Source organism: Falco peregrinus, chromosome 4 (genome assembly GCF_023634155.1).
Source record: "Falco peregrinus isolate bFalPer1 chromosome 4, bFalPer1.pri, whole genome shotgun sequence".
Classification (NCBI taxonomy): domain Eukaryota; kingdom Metazoa; phylum Chordata; class Aves; order Falconiformes; family Falconidae; genus Falco; species Falco peregrinus.
The window spans coordinates 92,558,180-92,583,861 of NC_073724.1; the positions used below are offsets into that span (position 1 = coordinate 92,558,180).

At 41.3% G+C, this 25,682-nt stretch overlaps 2 protein-coding genes across 2 annotated transcripts in view; one reads left to right on the forward strand and one right to left on the reverse strand.

Moving 5' to 3' along the window:
- Positions 1-728: 728 nt before the first annotated feature.
- Positions 729-6,131, reverse strand: C4H13orf42 (chromosome 4 C13orf42 homolog). Its single transcript, XM_027790745.2, has 3 exons — positions 5,718-6,131; positions 1,811-1,958; positions 729-976 (listed from the first exon to the last, which is right to left on the reverse strand). Exons 1-3 carry the CDS (start codon positions 6,129-6,131, stop codon positions 735-737), a joined length of 804 nt encoding a protein of 267 aa, XP_027646546.2. The 3' UTR covers positions 729-734.
- Positions 6,132-24,264: 18,133 nt separating this feature from the next.
- Positions 24,265-25,682, forward strand: part of FAM124A (family with sequence similarity 124 member A) — a 54,180-nt gene continuing 52,762 nt past the window's right edge. Inside the window, exon 1 of the mRNA XM_027790743.2 lies at positions 24,265-24,420. Within this exon, the coding sequence (XP_027646544.1) occupies positions 24,374-24,420 (47 nt within the window). The 5' untranslated portion in view covers positions 24,265-24,373. The remainder of the gene's footprint in view (positions 24,421-25,682) is intronic.

Below are 25,682 nucleotides of genomic sequence, written 5' to 3' on the forward strand. Positions count from 1 at the left end.
CAACTGGGTGTTAAAATAGATGAAAACTAGCAGGTGGTGTAACCATATGAAAAAAGTTGTATATATACATCTTTGCATGCAGTGAATCCTTTGATGTTATATCCAAGGACAGAACCATTTCCAAAAGCAAGCAGAGTACAAGATAGCTTGTTGCTTCAAAACACACTGGAGCAATTCCTCCAAACACAGATTTCTAATGCTGATTCCTTCACTGCAGCTTTTTCTGCTTGTACCACAGCCTGCTTGCACCTCGGTGCTGATATGTACTCTCAGATCACAGAGTCAATGATGGCACATACAAATTTTCACATGCAAAAAAAAGGAGAAAATTCTGCTTCCCTGCTCTGAAGCTGGAAACGCTGGTGCAAAAGCTCCAACATATTTGCTGAATTGCTTTGCAGTACTGGAATCAGAAGAAAAATTACTGCACCAGGCAATCTCTGAATCATTGTTTCAATACCAGCACTAGAAAAAAGGCTTGTCAAGCTGGAGTTGTCCCCAAGCTGAATGACAAAGCAGTGTTGTTAGGCACAACAAACTCGATGAGTTAAACCCTCACATGAGTTCAATGTTGGAATAGCCATGGCTTAAAATATGTCCCACACAAAGAACCTTCAGTGACTACACATGTCACTTCTAAAGTGTAAGAGATGGGTCAGAGGTTAAAAAAAAAAAGCAGGTCTTACATGCCCTATTTAATATATTCTGTCTTCAGCTGAAGAGGTAATATTATTTCAATATTCTTTCTTACGTGTTTTGGGCTTAAATTTTAAAGTGTTATATGCTCCTTCCACAGCTTTGGGCAAGTACATAGGATGTCTTTCCAACCTCTTCCTAGAGCCAGTGGTTCTCCGCTGGCTGTTTCTTTGCGATTGGTTTGTAGCCTTTGCTGTTTGGGCAGTATCCTGTGAGTATCTCCGGGGAGCACGAAGGATCCAGTTTGAATGTAAACTGTGTTCACTTGTGCTTGTAGCAACTGAAAGACAGAAGATAATCTGGCATTAACAGCTTGCCAGTGATATTTTTACATGCACAGCAAGAGAACAGGGTGCCTGCTGGGTCCTTCCTGGAGGTAATGTGGAGAAACCAACCTTCTTTCACTGCAGGATGTCACTTGGGCTGGGATTCATCTTATCTAGTATTTCAATGCCTGCAGTGTAAATACATATGTCACAGCTAGTCCTTTTATCCCTTTATACACATTTCTAGGGCACAGCTAATCTGACCTGTTTGAGATGTCCACCTTAGCCTAAGACAATGGAAAGAAATGTCTGTTTCTCTCCACTGATTATATTTGATAGATGATGAGCTCAGATGGGTACATCTTCATTTAGTTGGACAATCCAATCCTTTCTGATGGAAACATACTATTAATTACCCTAATATCTAAGTGACTTCTTTTTTGCTGGTTAGAAAGAAAACATCCGGCCTTTTCTCAATGAGAAAAATGAAAATCAGACGAAGAAAAAAATATCTTTATATTTTTAATAGCTCTTCCCCAAAGACAGCTTGGAGTAGAGAAGTGAGGGTAGAATTCAGCCCTGAGCAGAAGGCAAGCACTATTCCAGCACTATACATGCTACATTTGTTTATGTAATGGCCACACACAAAATAGTTTCACCTTTCAACAAGGAACAAGCAATATATTACTGTAGTTTCACATCCTGCATGTAATGGTCCTAAATTTGGGAAGCAAAGCTTGGAGGAAAACTCTGTCCATTAAGTAAACAAGCATGGTCTTACAATACCAGTCCTCCCTCTACCCTCTGCACACCAAAAATAATCATATTTTGGCTAGTTTATACTGCACCATCAAAATCAACATCCACGTTTGGCAGATCCACGTCAGGAACTCTCCACCATCTCTCTGAATCCAGGTCTGCAATAACTGAGTCAAAGAAAGCTATTGCTTCTCTTACATCTGAACCGGACTGTGGGCCTTTTCTCTCCATGGATGCCTGTTGATCATGGGGGGGGGGGGGGGGGGGGGAGGGAAAAAAAAGTTAGCTGAGGGTTGGGAACAATGACTTCTTAATGAGCAAACCATATAAGAAAGCTGCAAAAATTATATTTGATTCCATACTTCAAGCTGTCAGAAAAGGGCACAGGTCCAGACTACTCCACAGTTTTTAGTCATCAAAGAAAGTGGGAAAGCAGTCTAACAAATGTCCACCTTGTTACATGCTCAACGTCAAACATCTTGCACTTAGGTGCTGCTAGCCAGGTGTTATGAAATCCTTCAGAATCCCTGTGTCAAGCCATTTAATTAGGTGGCTAAATGACAGCTGGGCTTTGTGGTCAAATTTATTCTACCTAGCGGTAGGCACCTAATGAGATGCACATTAGAAATGTAGCCATGCAGGGTGTCTTCTGTATTTAATGCAGGTCTCCAGCACTTCAGAAGATGAGTCAGGCCTTAGGCAGGCTGAATCCCCCTCTGCAGGCAGCTCTTTCTCTTAGCTGCAAAGGGATTGTGGGGTAACTTGGTTACTAATTTAAGGATCTTATTAAAATGCCTAGGTTAGGTGAAATGAATCCAGATCTAAATTGCTACAGTCTTTTTGAAATGGAAAAGGACCATGTGTGCTAAAATATGAGTCATTCGATACCGTGATAATTCCCACAGGAAAGCCATAGGGTTTAAAATTAGGAACCTGTCTTGATAAAAAAGCAAATGCTTGTCTATAAATGCTGAAGCAGTCATAAAGCCTCAGTTAGCAATTCTGGTAGGTCCATACGGAATGAATACTTCCTGCCAGGCTCTATCTAATGAAAGACCATATCATTTCCCTGCTACTCCAAGACAGGTATATTGCCAGGCAGCAATACCAAGTCAGAAACTTGCTACCATGGGTTTCAAACATGCAAACAAAGGATACATGCTGTATCGCATCTCTGAAGGACCAGCTTGTTCCCTATTCTCTGGGGGCAGGGAGATAGGCGAGTTTATTCCCCTCCTGACATGGTTGATTGACATCCTCAGAAGTGCTAAAAGATAGCTGCTACCACACATCTATGAAAATAGTGACTGCTATTATGATTAAGCCCTTACTGGTTAAAAGGCATTTTAAAGAATTACCTACATACTTCCAGCATCTGACCCACCTCTATTCTTTTCTCTCACTGCACCCAGGAGGCAAATTTTGAATCCACAGGCAGTCTGTAGTCCAGGTCCTAGGGATCTTTGGATTAAAACTCCCATGAGAACAGAGCTGTCTAGGCAAAGCACCTTGCCATTAATCATGCAGCAGGGAGGAGAAAAGTGTATTTCCACTGACAGGTAATTTAACACAAACAGGTAGTTAGGGACAAAACCATTCCATCCTGATGGCAAGATAAACCTTGCAGCCTGCGAACATGAAGTTTGTTATAGCCAGAATACTCTAGTTCCCAATTCTAGAAATCTTCTTGACCTCTGCCTGATTTTTGCAAAGCCATAGCTGTGCAGCTGTGACACTGCCATGTGTGGTGGCAGGAATGACTCATATGGGTGGCATATTCTGCTGATGTCTCGGTCTGTTCCTTAGGGGATGGCTCATGGAATTAGCATGCCAGCCAGTACCACGGCTGTTCATATCACAGCCCTCTCAAAACTAGCCAGCTGCAACAAGGCTTTTACCACCACATACCAGGTTAACTTCAATAAGTAGTTCCCGCACCTCACCCTGGCACAGCCACCAATCCCCCACAAGGTTTCAACAGGTCATCTACTGTCTGGGCTGTTTCTTCATCCTCTTCAGGCCAGCCCACCCTGCTTCTTGCCTCCCCCACATCCAGGACACTATCTCTCCCCCCTCTGCTTCTTCCAGGCCTCCCTTCACTGACTGCTCTTCTTCCATACCCCTTAGAGCTATTTAACTACTTAGCAGGAACCAGCGACAGCTGCACCTTATCCACATCAGCCAACCCACCGCCCCTGAAGCCAGCCCACAGCTGTATATTATCAATGTTAATTAACCCAGCTTCATTCCTCTACATGTTCATACATAAGAGCTGGCTGGCCACAGTCAGGTGACAGCACTTAGTCTCAGTCTGTAGAGGATTCACTTGTTTGCCAAACCCAAGTTAAGCTTTTGGCATTTTTCTTCAGTGACATTTTCAGTGGGAAATCTCAGAAATTCACAAAGCTGTATGAAGCCTAGTTATGCAGAATGTATCTCCCAGCCTCCTGGTCCATGGTTTTAGTACCCTTTTGCACTCATTTTTTCCTGCATGGCTGATGGTTGGTCATGTACTGCTCCCCTAGATCACTGCTCAGCTCATCAGAGAACGGGCATGCTGTAGGTCTCCCCTGCCTCAAGCCAATCTTTGTGTAATGGTGCACAAAGTCAGTTCACAGACTGTATCTACTGTGCTGAGATTTTTCTCCTGGCACCTGGCACCACCAGGCCGCTCACCTATAGCTCAGTCATTCTCTTTGGATGTTTCCCTGGCCTTAAACAGTAATGGCTTTGTAAAATCTCTCTTATCCAGCCGACTGAGCTGAGTATTGTTTCATACTATTATTCCCAGCTTCTGAGAGTCACTGTTCAAAGCATTAAAAAGATGACGTAAAGCCTAATAAACCCAAATTTAAAAGCCTACTGACTGAATGAGTATTAGATCAAAACATAAAATTAAAACCCGTGCTATCTAGTTGTAAATACGTGAGCCTTGTTCTTTGGTTAAGCAATGCCTGCAACAATGCTCAGCTTCATCCATTCTGACATTCTGCTGTGACAGAACATATACATGTGGCAGTAACTCTTTGGTGAAGTAGTCGGTAAGCCAGCCATACATTCCTTCTTCACTTCTTCCCCATTATTATCCAGTTTAAAGACTGCACTGGGTAACCTGTGAGTCTGCTGTCAAAGTCATGTTTGTGGTCATGTTACCTAAACAGATCACCCCACCTGCTGCAATCTTTCCCTTTGTCCTCACTGAATCAAGTCCAGAGTCAAATTAACCACTGAACTGTCTAGTGACACACAATCCATAAACTGCAACAAGAAGGAAGCTTTGCAATGCTTTTCTCTCTAGGATACATGGAAACAGTCTGCACTAAAGATGGTATTCCATCTTTATTTTTTTTTGTGGTATCATTATAGCAAAGGGTGAAGAATTAATGCTGTCTCAAAATGACCTGCCAACTTATTAACGCACAGAGAAAGGAACCCTTAAGGATCCCTCATGCCTTACAGCGTATCAGTAGAGCTTGCACTGACGCTAAATGTAGCCCTGACAAGCTACCTGACCAGTCAGAAAAAAGTCCTATTTGTTTCAATGAATTTGCAATTATTTTGAATAAGTAATTTTATGCCAACAAAAGGACTGCCTTTTGTAAGTAAGTAAACCTAGATATTACTGTGCTTGTCAGTCATTAGCAGCTATAAATAACCACAGTGGGGAACTCTGAGGCAGTTAAGTAGCCTGTATTGAGAGAACAGCTCACTTTTTCAGAACATGTTTTCAGATACTTCCCATACTATCATACCTCCTTCCTTCTATTTTCTCTATCCCCACACAAACATAGGCATATACATTTCTTCCCATGACTAGTCATTCATACTTAATTTCATACTACTCAGAAAGAATTTTAAGTTATTTAGCAACATTTCAAATGATGTAACAGCAAGATAACTGGCTAAGACCAATAAAGCAGAAAATCAACATAGGTCATACAGCTAATTGCTTCATGGCTTAGGACCAAGCACATGGCAAAGGTTCTTATGAATTACCTTAGAAGACTCTTTGGAAGGAAGTGGAAGAAATGTCTTCTTTCCAGTTGTGGATAATTTTGTGGATGTTGGGGAATCTGCAGCCATATGCATGGATTTCAAGTTATTGATATTGTCAAGATATTTTTTCCTCAAGGCTAACAGATCCTGTAAGTACTTCAAGCAGTCTTGAGTCTTAGAGTACATCCAGTCTCTGTCTTCCTCTTTTGGTTGGGAGCAAGAGTCAATGCTGGTTGTACTTCTGCATTTTTTCAGTGGTTCACTAATTTTTTCCCGCTCACCTCCAAGGACGTACATAGAAGTGCTGCGAATCAGTCTCACTGCAGAACCTGTGCCATCACAGTAAGGGATGTCATCTGTCACATTTCTTCGGTGGGAGTTGGGCTGAAATATAGAATGGATCTTTTTGAACATAATGTGTCACTTTCCTATATACTTTTTCTCTTTCAGCTCCTTAATTTAACCTTAGATCTGGTAATCAGCAGCTGTCTTGCCCTCAGCAGACAGACAATTTTGCCACTTACTGTAATGAGGAGGAAAAAACAAAACAAAACAAAACACCCTTTTGCTGCCCAAATTGCTTTCAGCCTGACACATTGCGAACAGCGTAATGGTAAGGCAGAAGTGTGTTTTCTGTTCCATTTGTGTCAGTGAAACAGCTTTGTCCTTTCCTCGGCTTAAAATACAGTACAGGAGGTCAAATATCATGCTTTGACCTGTTATTTGACTGCTGCTTCCCATAAAAAACATCAGCGTCGAGGCAGAAGTTCCCCCTTCCGCGTCTGCTCCGCGCTCCCGCGTCCCCGTCACCGCCCGGCGCCGGCGGCAGGGGGACGCCCGGCGCTGACCGTGGTGCTGAACAGCCGCCGCGCTCCGCCGAGCATCCCTCCGCCCCCGCGGGCGCTGCCCGGCGGCCCGGCCACCTCCGCGGGATGCTGTGTTGGAAGAGCTTGTTGAAATCAGCCTCGACAGGGACAAAAGTCTGGGTCGGGGAGGAGGGTTGCTGTCGGGTGGAGTTCAGCTGCTGAAAGAAGTCGCTCTGGGTTTCACCCGACGGTAACCAGGAGATGGCTGCAGCTACCTGATACCACAGCACTACCAGGAACAAAGTGGATTCGGGTGTCAGGCTCTATTACACTCAATACAAAGATGCCCTGTGTAAGGGATGCTGTAAAATAAAACACTGTCCCAAAGTACTCATCTGGCAAAATATTGCAGACAGAAACCAATGAATTTGTATCATTCCACATTAGTTCCTCTCCTAGATTAATGCAAGGACATTTAATATAGTGGTTTTGATGATTGGGTTTTGGCTGAAAGCTACTGACAACATTGACTATTATTGGCATATTCGAGCCAGTATTGGCGTGTTCAAGCTAGTATTTGTGTCTGGATGACAACATGACGGATGCTTTAGAGATAAATGGATAGTGAATTTGGTTAGTTCTCATGACTAAGACAATCAAAGACAATCAACTGCTTTTTAAAAGCAAGCAGGAATGTCCAGATTTACCATGTTCAAAAGAGTTTTCATAATTCAGCCTGTTCAAGCATTGAGTGCTTCAGAAAAGAATTATTTTGAAAACCAATGGGTATGACCCTGCAGACTCTTCTGAACAAATTTCTGCTAATGTCACTGGAAGTGCCAGCTGAAGGCTTAAGCATCCTAAGAGCTGTAGGATCTCAACAAGAAAGATAGGTTCTAATACAAATTTTTATCCATTCCCTCAGGAATTTACTGGATACTAAACATACACCACAACCATCTTAAAACATGCACTTTTTTCCTTTTACTTATAGCTAAAGTTGAAATGTCCTTATAACTAAAAATTGAGGCAAACTAACTTTTTGCCACTTTTTCAGCTTTCTAATACTAGCATAGACACAATTCCCACTGCAGCTGAGAGCAACCTAAAGACTGTTCTGCAATAAATTCAGCTGCTTAAGATCTAGTATTTTTATAGAGGTATTCCATTATTGATTATCTCCAAAGTCCTACTTAATCCAACAGCTAGGTAGTAGATTAAGTTGACTGTTTGCTAACATAGACCCTTAGAACTGTGAAAAAAACCTATGAGATGTCTCCCCCAAATTACATGCCTGAAATGGAGAAACTTTCTGGTCATCAACACTAGCATAGAATGATAATAATTCCATCTACAGATTGATTTTATTTTCAGAGCAAAAGGCTACAAGGGGATTTTAATTTATTGTCCTGAGTAAGGTAAATATCTGTCATAGCCATTCTAGACAATGTGTTTATTAAGTTACAAACATGAGATTGTTCCAGAATAACCCTATTTCAAATTACTTACATTTGCTATGCACAATACTATGCTATAATATTACATAGCTGTGATATTGCTATGTTACAATACCAGTGATCCTCAGAGAGGCAGTCTAAGTGACCTCATAATCACAAAACCTGTGATTCAAGAAAATCAATGGGAGCTCAAGGAATTATTGACAGAGTTGAGTCAGTTAAGTCAATGGGAACTCCACTGAGCAACTGCTTATAGGATCAGACATTGCCTTTCAATAGTAGATTGATTTCTAAGCTCATCTGGACTTACAAAGAGCTACAGAGCTATTGGTTGAACGAAACAACAACAGAACAAAAATAAAAACAAACAAAAAAAAAAGCCAAAAAAACCAAACCCAAGATTCTGTTCATGAAACCACAGAAGAAGATATATCTGTGAAGAGTAAACCTGGTGATGCACTCTGATTTGGAAAAGCTTTCATACGGGCCAAAGATTTTCCTATTCTGCTTCAACTAAGTACTTAAACCAGATGCTGACATCTCACTAATTAAAAAAAGCTTTCAGACTCTTAAGAGGGTTTTGAATTTCAAGCATGTTAATTCTCATTTTTTAAAAAAGCTTATTGGTCCACATACATTCTGTGCCAACATATATGTCGTTCCCATTGTTCATAGTGGAAGGATTAATAAATGCATGAGACAATACAGCAGCTGCATTATATACTAGTATTTTATTTGGAGTAATAAAGGGTCATTTACAATTACTTCAGACATGAATATTTTATTCTATGCGTTGGTTTTGGGCAGTGGAAATACACAATCTTCCTTTTCTGTTGTAAAAATGAATATGAATTTCTTTTCTTCAGAGTACCTACTGTAATTTAAATAGCTTCATGGATTTAAAAAGTTAAAGGGCAAAATAATGACTATATTTAAAGGTCAGAAATGTCTCTAGTGTGTTTTGTGAGAAGAGGAATGTTCTATGTTTTTTTAAGATATTCTCCTGTAAGTCATTTGTGTTGAAACATATTTCCTGAGTAGTGCTTTATTTATATATAGTCAGACTCTCATCCCCGTGTACCTGTAAGTGTCCCTTCTTAAGTGAATAGCAGGGCAATTATAATACAGCCACCACAGATCACAGGTCTCTTCCCCAGTTTTATTGCTGGCGACTTGAATACGCTACCATTATCTGAGATGGCTGGTAATTAAAAATCAGGGTCTTATTTGAGAATTATTTCCTTCCACACAAAGACACTCATCAAATGGCAAATACAGATGAAGAAGAATATTTAGTCTGTTAATTCAATGTACCAAATTCACAGGCAGCTATTTAATCATAAATAAAGACCTCTCAAAGAAGGAGCTTGTGAGAAGCAGATCAAATAGACCATACTAATCAAATAGACCACACTAAATATTTAACGGCATCTAAGATTACTAACTTTGACAAGGCAAAGCTCATACCTTGTTTGTTCATTTGGCCACTTTAATCTGACTTTGCTTACTCAATATTTTTTAAGTGACTTTTTTTTTTTTTTTTTTTTTTTTTATTGCTTTCATTGTTTCTGTTTTCTTTGTAGCTAGCAGAGTGGTCTAAGTTCCACAGAGCAGCACCTGATCACTCCCAAAATTGCTTTTGTTATCTAGCCCTGGTGTTCTGGCAGTTCCTGAGCCATCATGACTGGGTAGGAAAATCAAGTTAACAAATGCAATATATGCATTCTGTTTAACTAAATTAACCACACAGTTAAACAAAACCCCATAAAATCAAATTTATACATAAATAGAATTAAAAGAATACCACACATCTTTTAAGTACTTCACAATAACTTATTTGTCAAAATGCATTGTTATCTCCAGAATAACATGATCTCATACATACAAATCTATCTACTTGATAGTTACATTTCACCCAAGTGACTGATACAAGGGAACATCAAATCATCCTTGAAACAAAGCAAAGCTCTGGTGCCAAGAAAAGAAAACCTTTGACAAACTGGATGACAAGGTGTTCTTTCTCTATCGTAAAGTTGTATCAAGTTGTTGTACCTCGTTCAGGATAATGTATTTTATTATATTTTAAAAATTAAAGTGAAAACACTTTCTTAGCTTTTCGAGAAAAAATCTACATTTACCAGATGTGTGAATGGATAGTGAAGTTATTGAGCTTTGTATTATTTTAGATAATTCAGAAACTAAAGAAGAGTTTTAATCTCTGTTGAACTCTGCTATGTGTGTATAGATACATAAATGGTTAGATTTTTGGAGCTAACTGAAACAGTCCAAAAACAGAGGAAAAGAGAAAAACAGAGAAAAAAGTCAGCACAACAGGTATCTGCACTTTGCTGCCTAGTCCCTTACTATTTACCACTTTGTATGTTCCCTTAAAGTTTCACAGACACACACAAAAGAAAAAAAGGAAAAAAACCCCAAACAAACAACAACAACCAAAACAAAAAAAACCCCACACAAAACAAAAAAAACACAATCTCCTAGAGATTTAAGAGAAAATCAACAAATGCAGGAATGCTGAGACCACAGCTCAATATTAAAGAAAAATAACATCCCAAGGTTTGATACCTGCCTATGGTGGTTTTTATGACACTTACTGTTCCAAGGACCACACATACTTGAAAAGACTGGATGGTGGGGCATTCTCGTATCATAGATCATGTGTTGAATGTCAGTGCTTTTGGTGAGTGGCAAGAAAAATCCACTATTAGAGGTACAATACTACAGGATTCCTACCTCTCACTGACTGAAAGGGACGATAGAAGAATGGACTTTGTTATCAAGCAAAGAAGAATCCTCAGGAATGTTTGTTTCTTCTCTTTCAGTCCACGAAGGTAACAGCCTGGAGGAGTTCTGCCTCCCCAGAACTGCTGTCAGCAACTGCTTGCTATTGTCCCTCTTTCAGAAAATTCTCAAAGTATGGGAAAGGAGAGCAATTCTGATACTATGCATTGGAAATATCTACAACTTCTTCTCTGAAACATGAAACTGGAGGAATCAGTTTCCTGAGAATGGAGACAAAGATTTTCATTGAAGCTGATATAGATGGAAATGCAGTGAAATCTAGATGTATTGCCCATGCCAGATTTAACGGTGATCTTTTTTTTTAAGGGTACCTGCTTGAGCCTTGCTGTCACTTGGGCAACACTGACCTGCAAGACCAGCTGAGTCAGAAAATCAAGGCTCCTGTCAGAGGATGAATATAATTTTTTTGTAGATCTGGAGTATCATCTTTCCATCTAATCTAAATTTCAATGTAAGTATTTCCATTTGACTTAGACCCTGCATATTCTGCATAAATTTTCAAATGCAAACTTGCATTCATTGAATAGGTTTTGTTGCAGCGTAAGTACTGAGTGCAATCAACAAAAGCAGCGACTGCATTCCTTTCAGGCGTGAGAAAATAAAGAAATGCCATTCATGGACAGAGAAATGCTTAGGAAATGATTACACAAATGAGATACTAGTAATTTTATTTATTTATTTTTCATTTTGTTATCCTGACATCACGGTTGGGCAAAGTTTTGTGTGCATCCTGTGACAAAGCAATAAAATGCGGTCCAGTGAAACACCCCCTGCCTTACAGCTGTGTCTGTAGCTGTTGCCTGGCAGCATTTTCAGAGGGTGAGAGGTTACCACACTTATCCCCTGCTGTATCTAGCCTCCTCTTTCCCTTTGTTTCCTCCAATAACCCTGCTGTCATTAAAAACTCCATCTCTGTGACAAGCTTGACAGGGGAACTTTGTCTTGTCTTCTGTCATGGAAGGTCAAGGGACAAACAGTTGGCCTGCTTGTTTCATTGGAAGAATTCATGTCCTCTTAGTAGAAACACTGTTAGGACCTTTCAAAGCTTTGTTAGTCTTTGTTGAATTAGTTATTGTCTCGCCTCTTAAGTCTTTTGTTCCAAAGATGGCTGAAGAATTATTGTGATGTCTAGCTTGTTGCCTGCCACATCCATCACCCATTGATAAAGTCTTTGCCAGGAGAATGTGATAAATAGCTAAGATTCCTTCATGATGGCTCAATGAGGAATGGGTGTTGTAAGCAGCAGTTCTTCAAATTAGTTTAGAGAAGACAAACATTTAAATGACCTGTCTGTCTTGATCTTTAACTGGATCATCTGTTTCTTATTCCAATTAAATTTGAATACACTATTTATCATTCCCTCAAAGGAAGTCCATGAGAGGATTTACTAGAGGGGACAGTTTGGATCTTTTGGTAAGTCACAAAGTTGCCAGACCGTAACAGTCATCTCCAGGCAAGGCCCACTCACTACAGCTAAAGACATTTCCATAGGCACCCTTAGATCCCTACATACTATTTCTAGCTCCTTCCTACTCTGCTAACCTAATGAAACAGGGCAGACTAGCATAAGTGGAGAAGCAAAGAAGCAGCAGTTTGGCTGGGATATCTGAGAAAGAGACTCAGTACAAGTGAGATATCATATGAGCACTAGGGAGGATGGAAAGAAAGAGAAGAAATATATCTTGAGCACTTCCCAATAGGTTTTTTGAGCATATTACCTACTTTTTCTGCTCAGATCACAATGACCCTGGGGAAAAATATATCTGTATACAGCTTAACACACAATGGTCCTGCCCTGCCTCTGACCCTGCTGCCATGACATAATTAATAAAAGGAATTATTCTCCTTCCTATATGTTTCTTGAACATATTTCTTAGTCCATCTCCTTCACCGCCTACAAAAGCAGTTTCCAATTGGAGCAGTTCTGGTCACACTGAGGAATACCAGGAGCCAGTCAGGACCTTCCAGCATACACCAGCTACACCTGCAGTGACACCCTATAAGGACTGAGTCCTGCAAAGCCATCACCGCTATGAATGCACACCACCAGCTGTCTGCTCCAGCTGCTGTTATCACTTCATGCACTGCTGGAATGGGAAAGTGTTTTACTGATAACGAGTAGCTCACTGAAGGGGAGCAACCAAAATATGCAGGATGATTATTAACCCAAGTTGGCAGGAGCAGTTTTTGTTGCCTCTCTCAGAGCGGTCAGTAAAGAATCAGGTGGATTCAGAATCCATGTTGTCCTTGCTCATTTGCCAGTTTTAACAGGAAATACCATTGCTGGTAAACATGAATTCTTCCCCCCCAGCTAGTTTGATCTTCTGCCTCTCTTCACTTCCTACCTACCCTTCCACTGCCCTTGTAACACAGCCCTGAAAGTCCATATCCAACACGACACATTTAAAGGGTGGGGAAAGAGAGGAAGCAGTGGCTGTCCAGCCTCACCCATCACTTTCAAGCTGAACTTCAAAATCATTTCCCCTACACCCACTGTGAACAGGCAAGTCATACACTCCTTAGAGATGTGGCTGTTTTCAGGGGTGAAGAGAGTTCATTTATATCCTTCCAGTAAATTTCAATCAATTAACGTCATCCTCCATAGTAGCTGACCTACTATGTGGGATCTATATATGAGGGAGAAAATACTGTGCTAAAGCAGTGGCTGCACAGAAATTGTAAAGAGACCTGTCAGCACCCTGTTGGGCATGGGGTAGCTGCTGATGGAATATCTGGATGCAAAAAGGCTTCATGAAGCCCTTTGGCAACTTGCCAAAGTGGACACTTGAGATGTCCCTGGAGCAGACACTACTTGCTGTGGGTTCACAAGTTTTGAGAAACTTTGAGATGGTTCACAAGTAATATTAAAGGAAGTAAGACAAAAGTAACTAAACCTTTGTCTCTTCATGTCCTTAAAGCAACCTGAAAAGTCTCAGGGAAGGTACCTGGGTAAGGTTTCAGGCAGGTCAGAAAAACCACTGAGACATAGATGCAAGTGGGCATGCATGCTGAACTTGGTTTGCAGCTTAACAAGATGTTTGCATCTCATTAAATTAAAAGGCTACTCATTAAATTCACAAAGTTTGCAAGCCAGCTTAGTCTGTGCTCAAAGGAACATGACGATTTACAGCTGCACCCTGAAATCAGGCAGAACATGTGCCTTTGACCAAGGTGGGTGAAATATGGAGATGCTAACTAGGTTTTTCTCTGAGATCTCCAGGTCAGGCAGAAGGGAAGTGAAGCTAGGTTAACTGAAATGGAAGGAAATATTTATGTGAACCCTGGTGAACTGAAACAGCTGAGTCTCACAGGCCTGTAATCTGAGCAACAGCGCAAACTGAAAGGGACCATCAGAATGGAAAGGGTTGAGGTAGTCAGCATTCTTTTTCTGATGTGTTTTTTTTTTTTTTGGGGGGGGGGGTCCTAAAACTTAATAAAAGTAAAGGCATTTCCAGGAAACTGTGGTAGTTACAGAAGTGCAGAGGCCAAAATAACAGATCAATTTGTGGCCAGAGCTAGCAGCAAGCAAAGGTCATTACATTTCTGAGTCAAAACACATTTAGCAAGGACTTGGTGGAGGATCTGTAACACATCCACTGGAGCTAAGCAGATACAACGGGAATATCCAGAAGAATTTGCTGCAGTGGAAATGAACTGCAATCTGTCATCCATAATTCTTCCTGCATAAAGAGAAATCCAATTGTCTGAAAACATGAGGCAGCAGAAACTGAGCTGATATTTCAATTTAATTCACTTCAGTTCACCTTATTGACTTCAACAGTATGCATAACACTATCTTTTATCACTCAAGTGTCACTGTTCTTCATTTTTTGCATAGTGAATATGGTTATGGTTATTGATGTGCTTATGAAATAGGCACTTTGATTCCTTCACAGTGTGTCTGGATTTGTGCCTATGGATATCAAGAATTGTTCTGTGGTGGCTGGGTTGGGGAGGAGTCGGGGGGAAAGAGGTAGGCTGATGTTGCAAAAGCAACCTCCACAAGGTCATGGAGCTCTTTCTTTACAGAATTCACTGCTGTCACAGAGCCTCTATAGTTTCCAGGAAGTAATCTATTTGTACCATCTTTTTGGCATGTCTTTGCAGAAGTGATCATGAGCCAGATTACAATTCTAAAGCATGTGAGAGAAAAAAGATTATCCAGAACTCTTGACAGGATGATCATAACTTGGAAAAAAGTTGTTCTACTCACCCTCCATGACAGACAATTTTTTTTCCTGAAAAATGAAACCTGACAATATAGATTACCGTGCAGAGATCAGGCTTTGCTTTCTGCCATGGCTGAGGCCGTGGGTCAGCCACACAGCTCATGCAGTGCACCCGCCTGCTGCCAGCACATCTGCAGAGTGTCCTGCCTGGTTTAAGTAAAAAACACCACCCACCCCAGTGAACTGTGTTCCTTTTTTGCCTGAACTGCACCGATTGTCCCAAACCTCGGAGATGTTGTGCTTTGCCTGGCTTTTATTCTCCTTTCAGTTTCTTGCTCTTCTCCGTCTGCTACGGTTTGGAACAAGAAGGATGCTCACCAGGGCCTCAGCCGCCCTCATTCCCACCGTCGGCTCCTTTTGCACCTTTTCGTTTTACCGCTAGATGGAAGCCTTGACCTCCAGAGTTACTCGGTCAGGCTCCCGACCGCTCCGTCGCGCATCCCAGCTCCTTGGCGAGCTGTTTATCTGCACCGAGTCAGACATTTAAGCAACAATTCGCTGGGCGCGGGCATTTCTGTACTTCACTGATTCGTACCTGGAGGATATAAAACCGCATACACCTCCCAGGTGTGGTGGCATTCTCAGATAAAACTGTAGAGTTCTAGTAATCCAGAGATTACTAGGGCTATGTAAACGGTTAATAATGATATGGAGCTAGACTGGAACGGCCATGGAGGAGTAAAAAGGGAAAAGCACAGGATCACTGCCTCCCACCAGCAGATAGTTGGGGTCGCAAAGTCTGTTGAAGGCCGTTCCCTTCAGCAGCACCGAGCTGCCCAGCACAGTACTGAGGTCCCAGGGGATAATATAAATAGTGGCTGTATACGCTGGGTTTCCTACAACATTCCTGGTTGCAAGCATCACAGGAACGAAGAGTGAGTTTTGAATCGTTACTCTAAGAAATTACTTACCCAATACTTCCTACGAAAGAATATTTTTAATATCTTATTTCTGAGCAGCTCAGTGTGAATTTTTATGTTTAGGATGTACAGCTTTCATGGGATCATTCTCTGACCGAGGAAGTAGCTCTCAGTAATGGGATAAAAACTGCTGAATAGTCATGGTTATGAACTCAGAATTTGCTTTTGAAGAAAACTCATGTTGGCTGTTGGCCAACATCAATCAGATCAATGGGAGATATTTCTGCTCCCGTGTGCCAAGTCAGATGCTGAGATCTCTACTGCTTTAGCAGACAGCAAATTAATTTCAACACCTAGATAAAACAAGCAGGAAACACAGTTTATAGATATTTATTTATACTCAGAAGGTTATTTCTGAAAAGAATTCATGATGCTTATGCGTCGTTAGTCCTTATTTTTATAAGCCTGAAAAAACTTCCAGGTACAAAGGGGCCAAGTTCCTTATTTCTTGCTCTTCAATTATTTTTTTAATAAAACCGCAAACATCTGATGTAATCTTGCTGTTTATTACTGTGATTGTTATCACATACGGTACCACAACTGTTATTTCTGGAGTGCTACTGAACTGCAGAACAATTTAGATTAGATGGTGTCCATGTCAACCAGTGGCATGTGAGGTTACCTCTGTGCATGCACATCAGATAGTGAAAGGTCAGACCTCTGGCTCTGAGGGCAACGGATATAGCATGGGTTACATCTAACTAAATAAATTCTCTCTTTCCCCCATAATATCTGGCTTTGTCTTTAATGCCAACTGGAAAGATTGTGCTGTTGCCCAAATTATGATGGGCACTGTTTAATGGGGTGCTAGTTGACACAAGTTAAAACTGCTGAAAAGTGTGTGGACAATCACAGGTGAGTTATGACTGCATGGTGCCATGGACCTTTTTCATCTACCAGTATAGGCATAGGTTTTAAAGTCTTTTTTATACCTGAGCTGGTATAGATTAACTCATTCAAAGGATTTACACACACACTCTAGTCACAGAATCATAGAATGGTTTGGGTTGCAAGGGACCTTAAAGATCATCTGGTTCCACCTCCCCTGCCATGGGCAGGGACTGTCAAGGATTTGGTATACACTAGCACAGAGCAGTACAGGTTAGAAAAAATAAAATTTCTATAGATTTGTTTTCATCATAACATACCTGGGAATTTCACATTGCCATTCGCAAATGTGTGCAGCACAGACAGGAAAACCAACACTCCCATGGGCTTCACAGGCAACTCTTTGGTCTTGGGCTCTGCTTGGAGTTTAGGATTGTGCTGCCATTACTGTAGATGTCATTAATCCCTTCCGTTCATTTAAGCCAATCTGTTTCATAGTCCTGTTTGGGTTTATTGGGTGTCTTTTTTGTGGATTGGGGAAGGAAGGGAAAGATGTGTCATCTCCATGAAGCAATTGCATTTTAACAAGCAATACTGTTGCTTATCACAAAAAGGAGAATGCCTTACATGTATGAGCTAGTCCACACCATATACATGTTATCTCAGCAGGACAAACTACTTAAAGTCTAAATGAGGTATGTCTGAACTTCAAAAAGATACTGTAAAAAAAATAACTTTACCTGGAAAATTGTTTTGGGGGCTTTTTTGGTGTAATCGCAATTAACACTGCAAATTATTATAACTGAAAAGGATACAAAATCTTGGGCTTGGGCATGGTTTGTGTGCGTGTTCCCATTCCTTCTTTGTGGAGCATACAGCATGGATTAGGGCATGATCCTACACCAGCTGGAGTTTCTGGCTAAGTTTGCCTCAACTTCAGCATTACAAGACGATAGCCTGAACTAATAATATTCAACTTGTATACATCTTATATATGGTAACAAAGGAGAGAAGATATAGCTGAATGAAAAAAAAAAACAACCCAGAACCCAAAGCACCAAGTGGCAGGAATCACAAGTGGCTGCACTATCTGAAAATACCTTGAATTGATTTCTGAAACCAAATGCGCTTCAGGTTGCCAGCATCCCTATAAGAAGCACCTTTTACTGTGAAAGCCATTTGAAGAAAAGAAGCAAAAGTCTTCAGCATTCCAGGTTTCAGTATCAGCACGGAATGAAGGACTATGTCACTGTATTTCATCCCTGCCTTCTGTGGTAGGGCTTGTGTTTATTGAATGGAAAACTGTAAATAATAAATATGGGATAAGCTTCTATAAATAGCTTATATTTGTATTTGTTATACTAATCATTTTCAGTCTTACGTGATTTGCAGATGCCTCAGATTTTGCAAGTGGAAAATGCTTATACACAGAGTGGACCCTGCTGTATGGGAAGAGGTGAGAACACCAGTCTGATGACTAAAATTTTAATTCATAGTTGATTTTAGTTTTATTTTAATCTATAGTTATAGCACAGTCATGTGAACATTCAGTTATGGACAAACTGCTTAAATCTTTTCCTTTATTAATAAGCCAGCTGCTACCTAAATCTGACCAAATTCAGTAGATTCACAATCTGTTCCTTAATCTAATTACTAATAAAGGTGACCACAGAAAACTCTTTTGGATTGCTCAATTTTATGAAGTTTAGTGGGGTTTTATCAGTCAGAGATATAAGTAAGTCAAAGGCTGCACTGGCTGCAATGTCTGATACAATCAGGTTAATGGCATGAAGCCACTGGAGTGTGGGGATGCAGGCAGACTGCTCTGTGCCCAGGAGTCAGAGCCATGGTCATATTTGCCCTTGCTGTCAAAGAGAGAAGTACGGCAGTGACAACAGTGGTTAGAATGATCTTTCTGGAAATAAAAACTGTCAGGCTCTCCTTGCATTCTCATGCCTGTAGGCAGCTGTCCTACAAAGGACTCCCACTTCCTAGAAATTTCAGTAGTTTTTCTGGGTATGGACAGAGAATTTTTCACAATAAAACCTGAACACCTTGGTCTAATGAAAGACACTAACTTCTGTGCTCCTTAGCTCTAATTCCTTCCTTCTGTAGGCAATAGCGTGAGAATGCAAGGAGAGATCAGAATGAGGTCTCTTTGCAAGTGAGAACTCATCTAAAATGACTTGCGCACCCCTGGAAAAGTCTCTGACTTGATAAACTTCTTGAAGCATCTTCCTAAGCATAGGAGTTTTCACCCTATTTCCTTCCTGCTTCTCACCTCTATTTTTGTGGAATTTTTTCTGTTTCTATCAGCCTGCTTCCAAGCTGTGTTTTAATTCAGCTATAACCAAGTCAATACTGGGATGAGTGGCACACTGTCCTCCTTGACCATCGTTCTGGCCAAATGACGGTTTACCTCACTCACCCTTCAAGTCTGTGATCAAGATGAAAGACGTCAAGGTTGGTGTCGTATCTGTGCACTCCTCCCGCAACTGTTTCTCTTCTACAGACGTGTAGATACAGGCAATTTCCACCTTGAACAATACTCTCTGGCATGTGGACTTGCACGTGAATTGTATGGAAATTATTACCAAGCATTACTAAGAAAGAACCTAATTTATATGGACATGAAGCCTACTTTCATTAGGGCAGTCAGATTTCAGCTATTTATAGACTGGTTCTAGCTTTTTCTTTTCTCCACAGGGAAAAAAAAAATGCTTTCAGTCATAATCCTGCTCTGGTTTAATGTGGACAAGCAGGTGACTAGGAGGGAGTAGAAAACACAGAACAGGTCAGGTGGAACATTCTCATTAGTGAGAAGGATGATCGCTGTGCGACCACTTGTGCAAGGGTCAGACTCTGATTTCTCCCTGGCCCTGAGGGCCAGATTATCCAGTCTGTTAGGGCTGAATAAGCATGACAAAATCTCAGTCAGAGCCTTAAAGGAGCTAGAGATGCCTGGAGAGAACCCCTTCATGAACCAGAAGTGCTGTGGAGGTGGAAGGAAGGTATCTGGATGTAACGCCACTCAGGTCCCAAAGCGGTCTGTGTCCACATGGCACTGCACCCAGTTTCACAGCCCTTGCTTCAGATGCACTGCTATGTTAATTCAGTCAGTGTGATTTGGGATTTGAGCTGGTAAATCTGTATGGCTTGGGAGTGTCCCCACCGGCTGGGGAATCTCAGTACTGTGCTCCATTCCCAGGTACGGACATCATTTCTGACATCTTCCCTCCACAGAGATGGAATGTCAGACAAGGACCTCTGCCAGTACCACAGGAGTGGAGGTCACATTAAGGACATTTACTTGTGGAGTGGGAAAAGAAGCACTTGACATTTTTTTAGCACGTAGGTCTAGACTTTCACTAAGTTACAAAAACTAGAGTGGATTTCTAATGCTCTACAAGCAGTCCCTTTCTTCTCTTGTCCGTGTGTAACTTCAAAGCAGTGGAAGAAGGCATCCACTATTTAAAGAGAGATATTCTTACAAAAGAGCTCTTGAGCTGCTGGAGATCTTTACTGTAACTTGAGTGCCTCCAGGAGTTCTGAGGCGTACAACTTCTAGAGATTTTATTGTAAAATGGAATTCGGATAAACACCAGTAGCACCTCATCACTCAACATCTGCCTTCTTTGTGGCTGCTTTCTGTCTGCCCTGGTCACCTTGTTGGAACTGATCGGTGACCCATCAAGATCAATAAAAGATCATGTCATAACAGTATACATACAACTCAGCATCCCAACAAACTTCTCACTTAAGTCATTGTCATCTAGGTCTTAATGATGTGAATTTTCTGGTTCAGGGCACGAAATCCACCTTGCAGACAGGTACACAGGCTATTGATTTCACTAACTCTAAGCAGGGAAATCAAGTGTTTAGGATACCACCTACTTGCAGAAAGTGTGCTGCCTAGTACTTGGGAGGGAACAAAGTCCTCTGGAGGTGACTCAGAGGACCTATTTCTCTTCCCTGACTTTGAAGGGAGTCCAGAAAGATAAGTTTCCCAGACTGGGTGTCTAAACTTCAGCAGCTGCACCATGTGCCCATGAATCTTCTCCAAGAACCTCTGCTACATGGGAGTGAGGGAGGTCTCCCAGAGCACAGCCACGGTCCTCAAGCACCATGGCCCCAGTCCTGGGCAGCAGACAAGCAGCTCATGGCCAAGGGCCTTGCTGTCACAGCCGTAGCAATATCCCATCCCCTGTCCCCTAGGCAGAGCACTCAAAATCAGGGAAGTTCCTTTCTGTGCAAGGGCTTTTTGCTAACCTGCAATGAAGAGGAGTGAGGGTTGGTGTCCTTATGCATTTCTTCACTGCATGGAAAAAGAAAAGACAGCCAAGTTGTAACTGAAGAGCAGCTCTAAAATCAGTTCAAAAAACAATGTGATGAATATCACCAAAAGGCTTCCTCTTATAACCAGATCTGTACAGAAAGTGAGAAAAGCAAATACTATTGTGTCACTGTTACAGACTGAATAAATATTCTGCTACTGAGGATACTGTTGAAAGTTGAGCTTGCACTTGGAAAATAAAGAGATCAGATTAGCAGCAGGTCTCATAGCCTTTTAGATTTATTAACATATGCAAAACAACAAAGACAACACTCTTACAGCACTGTGTAAACATTACCTAGCCATATACCTCAACAAACCCCTATACCTTCTCAATGCCTCAGCAAGACCAGGCTTTAACCAGACACCTGCTCTGTGGGAAGGATCACTTCCCTATGTGTCCAGCCTTTTGGTTCCCCTACAAGGTGGCTAGATACAGCTGTGGTCTTCTGTCACTCACCCTAGAAGAGAAACCTACAGCAGACAAATCACTATATAGTTATTGGACTGTAACCCACTGCTATTTTTTGTTGGCTGGTGAAATGATCCAGAGCCCACACTCAGTTCCCTAAGTCATCTAATACCATTTCCACAGCCATTGCAAAATTAGTCACTAGCTATACCATAAGCTTCTGCCATTATCACCCATTAAAATTCTTCCTTACTTACAAAATGTTTAAACATGTGTTATTATATCATGGCTGATATAATCATGGCTGACAATGTGGGTGGGGAGGTGAACAAGACTTTTTTTGGTCCATTTACTTCTTCCTGTGCCCAAAAGCTTTGCCAAAAATGCAAGAAAGGAAGCAATCACTCAAACAATCCAATAAACATTTTCTTCATGTGGGTGATCTCACGATACAGCAACCACAGTAACTATAATAGTTACTAAAAGAAACTTTTCTACCCCAGATAAATTATTTTATCCCACAAGAAATGTTTGTCTAGCAGAAACAGGCAGTACGCTAAGACAGTTACATTAACTGCAGTTTATCGGTTAGTATTATAAAGCTCCTTCAAGAATGGGAAATTTGGAGGCATCTGTCTATATAGGAGGATCCTATCATATGCCTGGACAGTTTCCCTACCACCCACGTGCAGGCTGCTGCTTTAACAACGAAGAGAGACACTCTGTGGTGTGAATCACCCTGAGGGTGCCTGTCTTTCTCCACTGACTAAGGCAGGCAGATGACTTGGTCAGCTAAGCTCCTCACCTAGCAGTGCTCAGAAGAGTGCCTGATATTAAGCAAAATTCATTCTGTCCAACACTTGTTTTGTACGGTCACTGCTCTCCTGGAACACAAAATGGAGCTGCACACACACATCTTCACTCAATGAACTGCTCCCTGTTTGCACGCAATCTCCGTTCTTCTCTTTCAAATCTTCTTTCAGACAAAAAATTTCCTTTCAACTTTTCCCCAAGTGGAGACTTTTCCTCTATCCCGTGCTTGTACTCTGAGCTGGTGACTAATGCCTCTGGCTTTTTTTACCTACAAATTAACACTGCTAAGTTCTCCGGGCAAAAATCTGTTTCTCTCATATCTTCAGCACAGACTCGTGTGGTGAGAATAGAAGAAGATGGCATAGACCTTGGTTATAGCAGTAGAGATTTTCCTGTACTCCTGCACTGCCTTATACTAAATATTGTCCAAACTTCAGCTGACTGAGGACAATAGGCAGATGCTGGAACTCATAGTAAAAATACATTTTTGCTGTGGTTTCCTGAGAGCAACAGGAAAAAAGTGGATTTTTGAGGAAGATGAACAAACAAGGTAGGGGTCCTGAAGATGAGCTAAAGGAGGTCAAGCTGTGGCAGTTAAAACAAAGGTACTTGTAAAAAGGTTATCCCCTTAGGGAAATGAGCCACAAAGAAAGGGCAGAAGATGGAAATTTATATGAAAATTGGAGCCAAACAGAGGGATGGTGTAACCTTGGGTGGGATAAGAGGATCCTCCGCTTTTCTGTTAAACACTACATCCCTATCTTACATGCTTGACAGATTCCTTATCCTCTGCAACCAAAATTTGAGCTGATGGCTCATATTGAGATCAATAAAAGAAATGTAGATTTTGAAGAGTGCTCCGCATCTGCATTGCCAATGGATACCAAGTGCTGAAAATCTTGTGAGTATTACGTGGGAACCTAAACACAAATGTAGATACCTAACTTTAAATGGATAGGCTTGAAAATGATTGTCTAAATGTAGGATGAGATTTTATTTGATAAATCCCAGGTGAATAAACTTGGCATCTTTATCATGACTTCATGAACAGAACTTCTGAAGAGCAGTTATGGGAGCAACTTCTGGGCAAGAAGAAACTTGTAAAACTTCTTTTCACATTGTTTGGGCAAAGGCAAGTGCTTAAGATCATGTATTTTTCTTCTTCCTTTGACAGCCGTGGAATAAAATTTTTACAAGTTTTTAGACTTTTTTTCCTCTTAAGTTTTTCTTAAGGGTTTTTGTGGTGCTTATTCCTATAACATTATCATGGAAATAGCTGAAAAGGAACTATTTATGAGATCAGTCCTGCAAACACAGAATACTGTCCATAATGCATATTCCGAAAATACTATGTAGATCCATAACATAGCCTGTAGTAACAGGCTGAAGTAAATAGTCCCAGAAATGTCAACATGCACACACACATAAGGGCATAAAGGATGTATATATTCAAAATGAAATTTAACCTTTTTACACAGTAGTGCCATTTGCTGAACAGATAAAAATAATGAAAAGCATTGCCTTAGATTTAAGATTAACAGTGCATTTTCAGACAATAAACATAACTGTTTCACTGGTTTCATGCATTTCGATTTTGCCCAGAATCCGTATCTAAACCGTTGCAGGAAAGTCACACACTATTTCTTTGAGCGTAAACAGCATTCCTCACTCGCAGAGAAGAACATGCTGATCAGCTTCCTTGAATAGCTACTTAAAGGGGAGATGATGAATTTATTCCCTGTTCTCTGTGGAGTGGCATTTTTTTACGCACTGACATGCTGTGATGAGCACTTTATGATGCATTGCTGACTGGCTCTAATACCACTTGATCCTTTATAAATTAAGAGGCAAGAGGCTGCAGCCTATCGTATAACTCCATTACTGGGATTTGGATTAAGAGTGCCTCGCACATGTTACTGTCTTTCCTTTAGCTGCTACACGTTAGGTGCCTTGAGAATAGCTTTTGGAAGCCTTTTTCTCAAGTCATCCTTTTACCGCCCATCTGGGCTCTGAAAGGATCTATTTGCCAGTGAGCTGCATGGGCCCAAGTCTGGGGGGAAATCCAGCAACCAGCAGAGAAAAAGAGTAAGTTTAGAAAGATTTTTTTTCTATTTCATTTCCATCTGCATTGCAAAACCTGATCTTCACTACTAGTGTAAATGCTTTTATTTGCATAATTATTTCGAGGTTCACCCTTTAAAGATTTTACCTGTTACACTATGGCAGTGACTGTTTTCCCAAGAGGTCTGTTACAGTGGGTATAACAGCAGGTACAGTAACAGTTAGGCCTTTTCCTTTCATCTTCGAGACTTGGTGGGGGTGGGTTTTTACAGTTTGTATACAGCTCGCTTGCTCCTGCATCCTTCTGGGGTGCAGGACTTCCTGCTGCAGTGCACCCCTGCCACCCAGAGTCATGCAGCCTCTGTATGCTCGCCAGATTGGCCATGTGGAATTTTATGGAAGGAGTAAAATTAATGGGGAAGAAGGAAATGAGCATTTAGACCTTCTCCTCCTCCCCTCTGCCACAAGAGAGAAGCCAAACTGGTACCATTATTCCAGCTGTGGCCCAAGGGAAACAAGGCAGAGGGCCACTGGGACTAGGCAGGGCTGTGCGGGCTCAGGTCAAGTCCTGTAGCAGGATGGAGATAAAATACATTTCAGCCTTATTGTCATAAACAGGACCTTCTTCTTCCTTCAGGCAGAATATTTAAATCCAGCTGGGCTTCCCTGCACCTGTAAGCAGCTGGGCTCTGGTTCGTGCATCAAATACGCTGGAGCTAAGAGGTGCAATGAGCAAATTTGATGGACATTCTCTCCTGACGTGTCTTCCATAGTGATTGATATTGTTACCTCTATTCTTCCAGACAGTCCTTTTCCCCCATCAAATCAAACCGACATATTCAGAAAGGCTACAACCACCCATCTGTGTACAGGATGATACCTATAAATCACTAGAAGCCACCTCCAGCCAGTAGCACTGCCAGCCACAGCGTGGAGGTCTTGGCAGATTGACCAAGAAGTTTTGCAACATCACAAAACTCTGAGTGAGGCATATCAGAGCTCAAGACAACAATCATTAGATGCTCTGTCACCTGCACAGTGCAGCTTTCCAGGGGGAATGAAATCAGAGTGTAACTGCTGCCAAGACAGCTCTCCTGTTTCGTTAAGGTTTTTTCCCCATCACTAGCTAGGTGATGATACTGGAATGCCACTAAAATGTGTAGTATTCACAAAATCAGGCACATATTCTCCTAGCCAAACTGTTACCGCAACCAGAGCTGGTCTAAGCATACCTATGCTCTGATCCACTTCAAATACTCTTAGGATCCCTGGCCTTCTTAATTATC